Genomic DNA, 14507 nt, shown 5'->3' with positions numbered 1-14507 from the left:
TAGAGTATGTAAAATTTACATACACTATAAGAAAGTTGCAACTTGCCACCCTGTTAAATATAGTCTATGTATTTATGTAGCCTACTTACCTCTAGGATATGGTCTCCTGGCATAATTTTGCCATCAGTAGCAATCAAAGAGTCTTTTAGCACATCCTGCACCACAATATTGCCCAAAGGAGTGTCTCTGCCCCCCACAATGCGCATACCAAGCTCTTCTTCAGAGTCATCACGGTGTATCTCTATGGTGCTCGTCTCTGCTACTAGACTTGTCCTGTGAGGTTGATCTAAGAGAACATGAACCAGGTTATAGTAGATATAAATTGCCCTACAATATTGCAGAAAAGTTACAAAAGCAATAGGAAAAAGGTCATAACATCCTTAACAACTCACCGTCATCATGTTCATCAAATGCCGGATTAACTAGACCTGGCTCAGATGTGCCAAGAGCCACCACTGCAGCCATAGAAGACTCTGCCAGGATACTGGAGATGCCACTCGCTTGGCAGGGTTCATTCTCGAGGGGAGCCTTGGCCACACCACCTGGGGCATTATTCTTCTCTTTCTCTGCTCTGTATTTTCTGAAACCTGCACACCTAGGGAATAACAGGCAAATCATTGCTGGTTAGTTGACTTTTTTTAAGAAAACAATATTTAAAATATTTATTGTCGACACAAACAATATATTTATATTAAACCCAAGAATAAGAAGTGCAAGTTGAAAATATCCCACAGATATTCTGGTATCCCACAAAACATTAATGAAAGCACAGGTTTTGGTGTCGTAATGTCTACACACAGCATAATCAAGTTAGGAAATTAGGCTGCTTAGACTGAAGGTGCCCATACACTCTACAACCCTCGCAAGACTTTAAAAAAAACGTACAATCTGCCCATCTTGGACAGGCAGATCGTACTTGTGATCATCGCCAGTCCGCCCCCCTTGGGGGTGGGCTTCCGATGACTGCAATGCTGAACGGGCAGTGGGCGCGTGCGCACACCGGCCCGTTCGGCAGTGATCTCTCGATCATGTTAAAAACCAGCCGAAAATCGTACCATTCTCGGCTTGTTTTCCAACATGCTCGATATACAAAAGTTGTGCGACCGTACATTAGAAACGGTTGCACGCTTCCATACACTGCACGATTCTCGTATGATAGCGAGATTTACAGTGCTATGCAGTGTATGGGCACCTTAAAGCTGGCCATACACCTTACAATTATCTGCAGATTTTCTATGGTCTGATGGAAAAGGTGCAACAGATTCCTCCATCTACACTTAACTGTGCTGATGGAGCAATCTCCACCTGGGCCAATCTGTTGCACTTTTTCCATCTGACAACAGAAAATCTGCAGATAATTGGAAGGTGTATGGGCACCTTTAGCCTGGCAAGAAGCACCCATCGTATGTGGTAAAAACAACTACTGCTAATAAACAAACAATGCTAAGCACACTAGCAAACTACATATATAATGACCAACTATTGTGTAGTGTGAGGGATACTCTGACTGGAAATACAAGAAACAATGGTTGTTCATTTTCAAGGTGAAAGGTGGCCATCTTTTAGATTTTTCAAAATATACCATCATCATGTACTGTCTAGCAAAGACTAATAGAGTCCCCACCACCGGAGGCCCAAAAGAAGCTCCTGTTGTACTTCTGGGCTGCTCGAATGTCTAGCCTAATGTATAAGAAAGCCAGCATGACAGGCAGTTGCTTTTGAGGGAACGGAAAGGAAAGTATACCAGCTTTAACAATGGTAAATTAATTGTCCACGGAGTTGAGTTTTAGGACTGGACTGACTGACTCATGCACTCTAAAATGATTTGCCCCATTCGTACTGAGACAGTATCTTGTATTGCGTTAGCCACCAATCAATGCAAAAAGTAGGAAGTGATAACTAATTGGCCAACTCATGTTATGAAAGATTCAAGCTTTTGGGACTCCTTAGATCCCTTCCACAGGCTTTTATTTTTACTTTGTATAAAGCCTGAAGAAGGGATTTAATGGATTATCTTAAAGCAGATCGCCAGGATTTCCAAAAGTTAGCCCTTGCAGTGGGGCTACCCCTGCACTGCAAGGGTTGGCTACTCGTTTTGGGCTTGAGTGGAATAAAGAATATACACTCACACCCCTTGAATGTCCCTCTGCGTCCCCACATCTAAAGCAAGTGAATGGACCTTGCATAGACGTGATGACGTCAACAGAGCTAAGACTGCCGGTGCCTGGGGTAGAAGGGGCTGTCAGGACCGGTCTAGCAGCCAGGTAAGATCGAGGATCAGGAGAGTAGATCTTTTTTATTTTAGCGCCTAGACCAAAACTGGCATTTAACCCTTGCAGTGCAGGGGTAGGGGTAATTTTTTTACTGCCCGGAGTTCCTCTTCAAGAAAAGGGATTATTTAGAAATATAATTTCCTCTCATGTAACTAAAAACAGAAAATATAATAAATAAAATATGGTGGTCACAAACTTTGTGCAAAATATTTTCAATCTGGTTAAAGAAAAAATGTATAACAAAATACTTATTACTTACAGTAATCCTGTAAAAGTATTTTTCACTAAAAACACTTATGACCCTTTAAGTATTTATATCATACAGTCCAATGGCATCTTTGATTTCAAGTGTTAATATAAGTAAAATATTTAGTTGCCTGCTTTTTTTTTGATATTATATACCTGTATATACACAGGATTTACGGTTTCCAGGTCAATGGTTCCGAGTTCAACAACAAACATCACAGAGTATGAGGCGATTCTTTGAAACTGTGTAATATTTACAGAGCAGTCTCTAGGTCTGGGCTATGAAATCATTAATCAAGGACGTGGAGTGTACAACGTGCCCTTCAATTCCTATTTCAGCTAGTACCACATACCACTTACAAAAGATAACTCAAAGTAAATCCATAAACGTCAATGTTTATAAAGTTACAAAGTTACAACTATAACCTTGTCTCCATACTGCAAACACAATACAGAAGGCCCATAATGCTACAAAAGGACAAACTTTGTAAACGCTGCCTGGCACTTGAGCAGGAAGGAAGAAAAGTGTATGTGCCTTCTTTGAGCAGAGGGCTGTATGAATCCTGCACACAGAATCTAGTTATTAAACATACAGTATGACCTGGCAAAGAATTTGGAATTTCTTTCAATCAGACTTCCCAACCAGTCAGGATCCTGACCTGCACTACATTTAGACAGTACAGCTCGGTTCAGGACTGAAGCCCAGAATTCTGACTAGACAATGAAGGAGTACATTGATTAAATCATTCCTGTATTCCCTACACTTGTAAACATGTTTACAGTGTTAGAATAAAAGCACTGTGCAAAGCAATATACAGTAGCTTTGACTCACTCAACAAGCGCTGTGCATAACAGGAAGCCAATGCGATGATAGAATCAGGAACTGGCATACGTATTTCAAAATATATTTAGTGATCTTTTTAAAACAAGTACCTGATTGTAGTGAATGGTGTTTTTAAAGCTGAACTCTTGAAAAAAAAAAACTACTTTTGCACATTTGCTGTGTGAAAATGATTTACCCCTATTGATGTGTGTATGCTGCGTTAGGAAAAAGCTCTAACATTGATTCATCCCCTCTCTACCTCCACCATTCAGAAAACATCTGTATTCTTTTCACACAATACAAGGAGAGGAATTTATCAAAACTGGAGTAGACAAAATAAGGAACAGCTGTGCACGGCAACCAATCAGCTTGTCTCTTTCATTTTCAAATCTTAACTGAGCAATTGAAGAGAGAAGCCGATTGGTTGTCATGGGCACGTGGGCACGTGTCCCAGATTTTTTTCTGCTCCAGTTTTGATAAATTCCCCCCAAGGTATTCTGTGAATGGAGGAGGGGCAGTCCAATCACAGAACACCTTTTATTCTGTGATAAAGAATAGAGATGTTTGTTAAATAAGCAAGGTGGACTGCAAGCGACTCCGTGTCCTTCACTTTATGCAGTGTACTTCAGCCCGGACTGTAAATTTCAGTGCGGGGAGTTCAGCACTTATCACTGTAGCCACCTAGCCCTAAGTGGGGTGACTACTTAAATATATTCTGCTAGGACTGTATATAGCTCATTACATAGTCTGCACTCATTTGACTTTTCCTAAGGATTCAGTTATTTATGGCATCTGCCTGCTGCTGGGTGTAGCCTTGCCACAGGAGCAGAGCAATCAATAAAGCTCCATTCACACACACAGGAGCGGTTGTCCGCATGTATTTGGCCATACAAATGCATGCGGAACCGCTCTAAACATTAAAAAATAATGCATTTTAATGTGCATTGCTCAGACTATTGCAGGGACCGCGCAAAACAAAGCGCAAAATAGTTCAAGCGCAATTTCAGGAGTGGATTCCACACGTTCATAGCTATAGTAATACGCTATGTGTGAATGGAATGTTATGGATATTTATGTCTCTCCAGCCAATCACTAGGAATTTCATGGCCAGTGGTGCATGCTGGGAAAGGACAAATATCTGGGTCTAAACATGTGAGAATGTTTCTCCCCCAGGCCTCCTGCCTGGGGGAGGTGTGTTATGTGTGAGCTGTCTGACCAGGCCTGAAGCCTGCAGGTGGTCAGGTGTGGACCCAGTCGGGGGCAGAAATTATTCCTGGGTTGGAGAGTCAGAGCGGAACTTCATCTGCTGGAGGTACCGGAGAAACCAGGATGGGCTTGGACCTCACAGGGAGTCTTGTGCCTTACCCATGTCTGCCAACCAGCTATGGATCTCTAACCCAGTATCACAGAATTTTTGGTTTAAAGGCCGTCTCCACTGTGAAGCTGGACAGCATTCCTTGAGTCTGAACTTTAATCTGGTTAGAGTTTATAGCTGATCTGAATGGTAATTATGATCTCCAATTTTGTATTTAAGATGAAATCTACAGAACAGTTTTCCTTCTACACATGGATAAGGTTTGTAAATTAGGCTTTAATATGGCTCTAGAATGATCTAATTTGTCAGCAATGAATAATGACATTTTTTTTTAGATATTCATTTGAAACCGATCAGCTTAAAAAGAGAACTATGGGGTAAGTGTTTTTTTTTCCCCATAGTTCTCTTTAGGGTCACGGGAGGACATATACTAGCGACCCACGATATACTGAGAGCGCCAGTTGTGCCCGCAGAGCCAGCTGTGCCCGCCCCCTCTCCCTTCCATTCCTCCACTCAGAGCTGGAGGATCAGAGCGGGGAGGAGGGAATCCCTGCGGGCAGCTGTGGCCGACAGTCACCGCTCACTGCAAGGGAGACAATCGAAAGTGAGCGAATCGGTGCATGTTTCTTCTCACTTCCCGATCGATAGAGCCGGCCTGTGACAGCTTCTTTGTCACAGGTCGGCTATAACTATGAGGATGAGTGGAAATCTCTTTTAATCCAAATAATCATTTCAGTGTTTATTAGAATGTAGTTTATATGTACATGAAGGCAGCTATAATGGCTGTCCCATTGCTGATCCTCTGATCTGTCCAGTAACAATTTATTCTCTGCGGTGTCCAATAACTTAAACCACCACAATGCTTGTGGTACCCGAAGACAAACTGATCTTTGACCAGGCTTGGCTGCTTGAAGGCTACTTTTTAAACTGAAAACAATAAAAAGTATGATTTTGTTATCATGGAATCTATCCAACTGTACTCTACAGGCGTAATTGTGAATGTTTATGATTGGTTTGTTCCTTTCTCCGCTTACCCAATCAAGGGAGAAGAGTTTATCCATTTGTGCTGAATAACAAAGCATTGGTTTTATGTAATATTGACATTGTTTTCTTTTTAAAATCTGACATCACATAACGTGCATAAATATCACAATCAGTACAACATGAAGATGTGTTTAGCTATGTACATTATTAATGTCTACAATATTTACTATAGCTACATAAATCAGACTAGTAGTGTTTGACAGAGTCCTAACGCAGACTGGCCAAGCTTGTTCTATATAGTCTTTCCCCACAGCCACACATACCAGTGAATTATTAAAATGCCTGGCTGTTAGTGTCATGAAGTAGAGTATAACCAAAATGCAGAGTGAAGATATTTATCAGTGTTTCCACAATCAAGGCCGCATACAGAAAGCAGAATTGTAGTGTGTATTGTGAATGTATTTTATGCAAGAAAAGAATTTGTATCTCTGAACACACGCAGACCAATCCAGGGAGATGCATTGAAAGCTTGCCCTATACAAAGCCTACATTTATTAGGGTGACAAAGGTTGTGTGCCCACAGGATCCAGTAATAAAATCTGACCTTGTGCTTTCTCCCTTAAAAACCCATATATTAGAGTTTACTAGTCCCTTAGATGTGTTGGCTACACAAGTTTTTTAGACTTTTTTGCACTTCATGATCTTGCAAGTAACACTTCCTGTCCAGGACTTTGTCACCAAAGGGAAGAAAGTATGTTAGGACTATGGGACACTCCTCTCATCTTCATAACATGGGGGGAGAAGTGAAGTGTTTTGTAAAACTAACACTTCCTGATGACATTCAGTAGAATCGCAGAAAAGCAACATTGCTCCAAACTTCAATCTTCCCTTATGCTGCAGGTACACCAGGTGCCAGTCACTGAAGCCTGTGCTGCCAGTACAAAGACCAAAAGGGCCACATACCAACACCATGACTATTCTTCACAAAGCTTTATTTGGCCAAATAAGCAAACTGTTGGCCTTGCCCTTTTCTGACATGTTTTACCTTTACAGGCTTAGTTATAGTCTCTGACTGAGCCTGTAAGGGTATAGTCTCTGACTGAGCCTGTAAGGGTAAAAACACACCAGAGAAGGCACTTATTGAACAAATATTAAAAAAAAAACAACACATGCTCAATGGTATGTTTAACAGACCAAAAAGTTTGACCGAAAAAAACAAGTAACTTTGCAAAAAATTTCTTGTTTCTGCAGCAGCCCATGACTTGCCTGAAGGCTGCAACCTGAGCCGGTGGCATAAACATTTGGAAAGATATCTGGGGTCTAAACAGACCCCTGACATTTCCCTTTTGAAATAGAATTTTAAAAAAAGGACAATCTCAATCTTTTTTTTCTGCAGCCTCAGCACTGTATGAATGGAGAGCACTCAGTACAGAGGCTTCCCATTCATTCAGAAACTGGTGATAGTGAAATATTTACCATCATCCAGTTGTCAATGGGTAGAGGCCTCTTTAGTGAGTGCTACTACCCATTCAGAAATTCATGAATGAACAGGAAGTGATGTAAAGCACTTCCTGCTCGTTCATAGCTGGGGACACATAGTACTGATCACTCCAAAGTTGGTGCTGCACACAGAGGATTGGTAAATATCACAGATATTTAGCGATCCTCTGATCTCCATCCTGAGCCACACACAGAGCTGCACAGGAGAAATGGAGCATTGAAGCTGGGGGTGCTGTCACTTCAGGATGGCCGAGTGGTGAGGAGAGAGCCATGACAGCTCCTTCCTTCACCCCCACCGGCTGCAGTGCTCCAATTCTCCTCGGATCCCCATTGCCTCTGCCCATACAGGCAGGGATCCGAGGAGAAGCTGCAGGCTATGCCGCCCCTCTACCAACTTGTGTTGGCTACCTGGCGCCCCTGTTGCCATGGTGCCCTGTGCTCGCACACCCCAAAGTCCGGCCCTGGTTGTGCCCCCTCGCAGCTGTGCCAGATCCGAGTGCCTCACCCTTCCTACGGCGGCCCTGGCTGCAACAATAACCTTATGTCTCAGCTACTTTTTTTTGAGCCAAAAAAAGTAGCGGAGACATAACAGGTAAATCAATCGATAGCCGACGAATCGACGATCGAAAACGTTGGTAACGTTTTCAATCGTCGATTTTAATCGACTAAATCGATTAACTGTTGCAGCTCTACACTTATTTTTTACCATACACATGTTGAAGTGAAAACTTTTACATGAACTAATGGAATGTTTACCTGTTGCGCAGGTGGGGCTCCAGCTCACAGCGCTGCATGACATGTTTGCATTCTGCTAGGAATGGACAGATGACGCTCAACTTATCCAACAGGTTTCTCACCAGAAGGCTTGACTTGTGACAGTCTTGAAAACATAATTTTTTGCGGTCCATAGGACAAAAGTCCTTCTCGTGTAGAAAGTTCTTCAGGCACCTGTAGCAGTATGTGTGACCACAGGGTGTGTCCATGGGTTGCAGCAGTGGCTGCAGACAGATGTGGCAGACCAGCTCATCATCCACCTCATCCTGAAAGTTGTAGATGTGATTTTCAGCTGTCAGGTGAAGCTGTCCACAGTCTGGGCACAGCTCGAGCGTTGTGGAGGTTCCTTCTGATGGTGCCAAGTCAGCCATTCTCTCCTTATAATTTCTGCAAGTTAGGACTTGCCAGGATTACAGACAAGGTGGCCACAGCATGACGTTCTAAATCCAAAAACAAAGAAAAAAAAAAAAAAATTACTGTCAAAACAAGAACTATTTAGGTCTCTGGTCAAAAATGGATTGTCATGTTCTAACTCTCTGCTATTAAAGTTACATCATTATTATTACACAGTTGTTGAGTAAATGAAGAGGGCTGTCACCAGCACAGGGCTGGTATTATCAGGACATCAGGGAATAGCTGTATGGTGTAATTACAACTAAAAAAAGAACCGAGGTGTGGTTGTGCAAAGTTCAAGTCAAATGTTAGGCCTCTATAGACAACATAAGTGCATAAACGCAACATTTTCTGTGTACTGCAAAGTAATTTTATCAATTAAGCAAATGGTTAATGAAAACAAATTATATAAAATCAATAAAAGCAGGAAAGTCTTCTTGCAGTGTCAGGTAGAGAAGTGAACATAATCTAGCAGTGTGCACATGACAACAATGTGACAAATGAAGATAGAAGATATACGCAATACACTTAGCCGCAGCAGATCTCCCAGCAATGCCAGGTCCAACCTGTCACTCTTAGTGACTCCCTTCCTGGCAGAAAGTCAAGCATGAATCCGGGTACTGAAAACTAATTCACAGGCTGGTCCAGCACTGAAAGCAGCACTTTAACACACTTGATCTCACTTCCCTGTACATCTTGCTGCATTACTAATCATTAAGTGTGAAGCAGCACACGGCATTGCTTGGTTATTTCTGCAACAGCTCATAGAGGGAGGCAACAAACTGTAAATCACACAGAACTCTGCATTACGCTAGATACCTACATGTTCCCAGGGCTCTCACATTATGCCTCGCAGCACGGTGCTCCGCCAGGGTACCTGCACAGGACATGTTGTCACACATAGTCCATAAAGCCCAGTCATGCAAAGTAGGACACTGACCAGAGGATAACCAGATAGGTCAGCGATTTATTGTACCTCTTGTGCCTGCAGCCAAGAAATTCAATGCTATAGAATTTTTTTTTGTAGAGCAAAGAACAAACAGAGGAAACAGCAGTAGGTGTGCCTTAACACAAAACCCTTTCACTGCCAGCTGGCATGGCTTGTAAAGCAGATCCATGTGACGCGGCAGTGACTCACACACAGCACACAGTCGCACTACCTGGTGAAAATAGATTGCTGTGCAATGATTCACTGGTGAAAGTAAAGTAAAGTACCTCTTGCTTTTACGGCTATAATGCAAACACCTTTGTTTTAAAAGAAAAAACTATAACCTCACTGGAAAAGATTTAGCATCAAAAGCAAAAACATAACAAAAAACAAACTTTACTTACATTGTATTAAAACAGTTCTATTACTCGATTCCGTCTCTGAAAACATTCTTTGTTGTCTTTATATAACCTACTAAAGCATACCATACACATTACAATCTGACTGTATACCGTCTTTGATATCTACTAACAGTTTATTGAAATAGGCTGCCTGATTGTAAACAGATTAAATGGGTCATTTAGGTAGGCCCTCAAAGTTTAAGCCCTCATTTAAACCTACAATGTAGGTGCATTTAGTGATTCCTGTATGCATCGATCATGCGTGGGAATCCATCACTCCCTGGGAGTAATGGATTCGTAATCATGTAAAATGCGGTGCGCCGCGCCAGCCCTCTGACGCCTTCAAATGCAGCTGCCGGTACCCGATCATTAACGTGAACGGGTGACAGATGCTTGTACATGGCCGATTTGGGATTCCGGCTACCGGAAATTGCAAGATCCTGATACAGGAATCCCTAAATGCACCTACAATGTAGGTGGGAATGAAAGCTAATAGTTTAGGTACAACTAAAGAATACTGGGTAGATATATAATGAGATCATAATGACTAGGGTCATTATGCAGGACCATCCCAATAATGAGGCAGCCTGAGGCGGTTGCCTCAGGCGGCATTACTTTGGGTCACGTGGGGGAGCAGCAGGCAAAGCGGCAATCTTTACAGTGTGCTTGCCAACTGGCCAGAGTATCCTAGGTTGCTAAGAGTCGGATGGGGAGATACGTAAGGGCCATATACATCTCTCCTCCCAGCTCTTAGCAACCTGGGTTGCTCTGGCCGACGTCCCACCGAGCTCGGCGGGATGTGCATCTCCCTCCCAGAGCTGGGCAGGGAGATGCAGAGCCCTTACACATCGTCCTACCTGGCTCTTAGTGGCATCACTCTCCACCAGCACCTCCCATCCAACCCCCCCCCCCCACACACACACACACACACACACACACACCCCACCTCAGGCGGCAAAAAGGGTTAGGGACGCCCCTGGTAAGAATGAAAGTTATATTAGAAGTGCAACAGATACATAAACAGTATAAGAAATGCTGAAATTGCTTTCCCTGTGAAAATGTTGCTCCAGGCTCCCTCCAGCAGTATCAGCTCTGTGGTCTTTCCTGATGAGGAAGATTACCATTAAAGCACAGCCACTGATTGACCAGCTTTGTGCTAATGTAAGATCCCCATTCCCCTTTGACATAGGTCTCATGAATGGCTGCTGAGGATACACAGTTGGGTATTTAAGCACATATATATTACAATCAACAGTGCTTATGCTCCCTGAGCAGAGCTGTTGATTGGAGCTGTGTGCAGGGTGCATGTTGGACTGATGAGCTCCGTGTTGAGTAGAGGTCCGGCTCTCCAGCATGCTGCTAGTATAGGGTGTTTTCACCCATTGCTGCAGTGAATGGAAATTAACTAGATACAAAAAAGACATCATATTTATTACTGTGCATGCAACCGAACTACATTACAATAATAAAATCAGAAGGTTTACCTGAGCTATAAAGGGTAAGGTTAAAAATTAGGGATAGGTCAGGGTAGCTTAAAAAGATAAAATTTACTGACTAAATATGTAGGCTGCCATTTGGTGACTTGTCCTCCTCAAAATGCTAGTCGTTTGGCTGATATGCTAATTTGGTGCATTTAAGCATCGGAACTTCTGACCCTACTTGTTTTTACTAGCAAAAGCCTAGAACCAGGTATTACAAATACACCGTGACTGTAGAACTAAGGATTCTGGGAGGTGCCGAATATCGGGCTGCTCGAATGTATATATTAATGGAAAACACTGTCAGTTTCTATACCTAGGGCTGAGCCACATGTTTGACTTTACTATTACATGGACCACATGTCTTTTTATAGCACAGTACAGGGGCTGCCAGGGGAATTGGGTGACATATTTTACACTCCCACACATAAAAGCTAAGCAAACAGCACGAATTCACACACTGTGGCTTTTGACAATATTACAGCTTGTTAGCAGCTGGAAGTACTGCAGTATGCATTACATGAATATGTGAATTTTCCATACAAGGCAGGAACAAAATGGATATAGTGTGAATAAATACTATAGAACCCATTCAGTGCAGCCCAGTTGTTTCAGTCCAACACAGCCAGGCTAATTCAATAAGGCTGAAGGCAATGTGCAAAGTTCAAGAGCCTACAACAACCTTTCAGAATGATCTTTTATTGATCTGACGTGAATAAATGAAAGCCTGGTTGCCTAGTATGGGTTACTGACCCTTTGACTAAAAAAGGCATGGGAGGATGCTAGTTTGTGTCCTCCCGTTACCCTAAGGAGAACTATGGGGAAAAACACTGACCCCATAGTTCTCCTTTAAGGTAGTGCCTCTTGTGAATGCAGAGGAGGCATGGAAGGGCCTGGTCTTCACTAAAAGTGAAAATAAAGCTTAAATTCAGGTCAAGCTCTTCATAACTTCACAGCTGCGGCGTCTCAGTATACCGCGAGCTACAGCTCGTGGTATACTGAGCCTAGGGTGACGGGAGGACGCTAGTTTGTGTCCTCCCGTTACCCTAAGGAAAACTATGGGGAAAAGCCTTAACCCCATAGCTCTCCTTTAAGCGACAAGGAAATCCCAAGATGGAGCTGTCTAGTTAATAATTAGTAACATGATAGTTATATCACAAATAATTTTTAATAAAGTAGAAAATAGACCACACAATACAAACATTAAAATCTTAAAACCTTAAAGCTTCCCTGCAACAGCTCATATGTGCATAAATAAATGGTTTTATAATTACCCTTCACGGGTGATGAGCACCCAGTGATAGTGGATCAAACACTGATGTATCCTTGTTTCAATAGTCACTCATTCCATGTGTTGTTTCATTGCAGCAGTCCAAACAAATTCCACAGCCGGATTATGGTTTCTCATAGAACTCCAGATAACGTGGAAGTAGAAAATATCCGTTTAGTAGCTGCTGGTATGTAACAATTAAGGAATCGCATCAGATTGTTTGATGAGTTGGTAGTAACCCTGTAGTGTTCCAAAGTGTTTACAGCGGCTTAGTGTTGTCTCACTCATGAGTGATGTCGGAGGATGTCTCCTGATCGTACGGCCGCACCAATCAATATCATGAAGATGTATTTGAGGTGGAAGACACTGGCATACAGACCTCTGGTGTAGTTGCAGCTCTAGAGTCTGAGCAGCCATAGCTCGGTCCGTTCTGTGTTACTCCATTAAACCAACCATTCGCTTTTAATTCGACAGGTAGTTTTGAGCTGTGAGGGAAGCTTGGATCACGCTATCCCTGACGCGTTTCCCCCCAGCACATGGGGCTTCTTCAGAATAGTGGGTGAGCCATCCCTCTTAACAGAACATACTAGCACAGTAAACCAAACAAGCTGTTACTACATCCTGGCTTCACTACCTCGACGACATAAAATGGTGGTTTTCGATGGAATGCAAGGAGATAGGACCGCTATTGCCCCTTTAAACTTCAGTGGGAAAAATCGGTTTGCTTTTAAATGAAATTCCTGCAGCTATTTTCCTTTTTCAAATTGAACTTCCAATAAACTGTATTGCAACCGTCAATTCTTGATGAATTAAAATTGACTGAAAATTGCCATGTGTATGGCAGACTTAGAGCTTCTTACTTACTGTATCAAACATGGATAGAGAGTGAAAGGGAGAAAACCCATCAGGGTTATTTATTTATGTAGTAGCAATCAGTCTTGCATGATAGTGCATTGCTCCAATGATGTGCGATTGATTGCGACAAAATGCTACATGTGTAGGGAGCCATCTCTTTCTTTTGTTTAGTGATCATTTGCTACATCTAGCAATTCATTGCAAGTTATTTTAGTTGCAGGATAGAGCTAATGAAAGTCTCCAGTGTAACTCTGACTGCCAGCAAGTGGTTATATCTAGGAATTAATTCAGGTTCAGACCACCGAACCTAGTCCAATCCCAAGCTCCTCTAAACCTGGAAGGGACATGGGGCTACCCACCCAGTCAGCAGTGGCGGGGGCATTCCCCACCCCGCAGCTGCACATAAACAGAGAAGTGGGATGCTTTTGTGACATCACTGACCTTATATGGTCACACTACCATAGTGTGTGTCAAGGACGTGAACTTGTGTCTCAGAATTACCAGAAATACATCACCACTTCCTCTTTTAGGTATATTGTATTGTCTTGTCTCTGGTCATAATAGTCTGGTGTATTACCTTGATGGTTTACTATAAATTAGGAACAAGGTATTAAATTGCACTCACGAGAATTGGGAATGAAATGCAATACCTCTTCGTTTCTATTTATAGCGTCTTTGGTAATGTCACCAATTTACACCAGTTGTGTATACTACTTCGTATTAAAGTAAATAATGCTATACAGACCATTGTACAGGCTGGAGTGGGGCAAGGGCCATCATAAGTGCAGCGAGGACCAAGGTTGGGGTTAAGGAGGATATTGTGATTTAGCTCACATTTTCTTATTTTGTGAATAAGATGGACTAACCCTTTAAGTCAGGGGTGCCCACACTTTTTTTGTGTTAAGATCTACTTTTTAAATGACTAGCTCAATGAGATCTACCAACGAATGGCAACGCAATGCATCGCCTACACCAGAACACAGGGTAGGTTTGATTTCACAGTACAGTGCATTCATCCCACAGGATTGTGCGATGAACACACTGTACTAGTGTGAACAGGCCCTTAGCTGGACCCAACACTCTTATCAGCAGAAGTGTAAACTATGGGACTATTACCTGCAATGGCCAAGCTGTGTCAGCATTCCTGGCTCTCACTTTCTTTCTTTCTTATAAACTAATCAGCAGTATAATCAATCTATGACTCCTGACTGCTACGTCTCCATGAATTGGAAATCTGGCTCTGGGCAGCCATATCATTGTCCTGCGG

At 42.5% G+C, this 14507-nt stretch overlaps 1 protein-coding gene across 2 annotated transcripts in view; it reads right to left on the bottom strand.

Moving 5' to 3' along the window:
• LOC108795142 (ligand of Numb protein X 2-like) overlaps window positions 1-14507 on the bottom strand; it is a 35290-nt gene that overhangs the window by 12370 nt on the left and 8413 nt on the right. For both annotated transcript variants that reach the window (XM_018566333.1, XM_018566334.1), the window contains exons 2-4: window positions 7898-8355; window positions 393-595; window positions 90-286 (exon numbers count right to left, since the gene is read on the bottom strand). In XM_018566333.1, coding sequence (XP_018421835.1) covers window positions 90-286; window positions 393-595; window positions 7898-8286 — 789 coding nt within the window. In that variant the 5' untranslated portion in view covers window positions 8287-8355. The remainder of the gene's footprint in view (window positions 1-89; window positions 287-392; window positions 596-7897; window positions 8356-14507) is intronic.

Source organism: Nanorana parkeri, unplaced genomic scaffold (genome assembly GCF_000935625.1).
Source record: "Nanorana parkeri isolate BGI_ZX_2015 unplaced genomic scaffold, ASM93562v1 scaffold938, whole genome shotgun sequence".
NCBI lineage: Eukaryota > Metazoa > Chordata > Amphibia > Anura > Dicroglossidae > Nanorana > Nanorana parkeri.
This window is presented reverse-complemented; position numbering and strand designations above follow the sequence as displayed.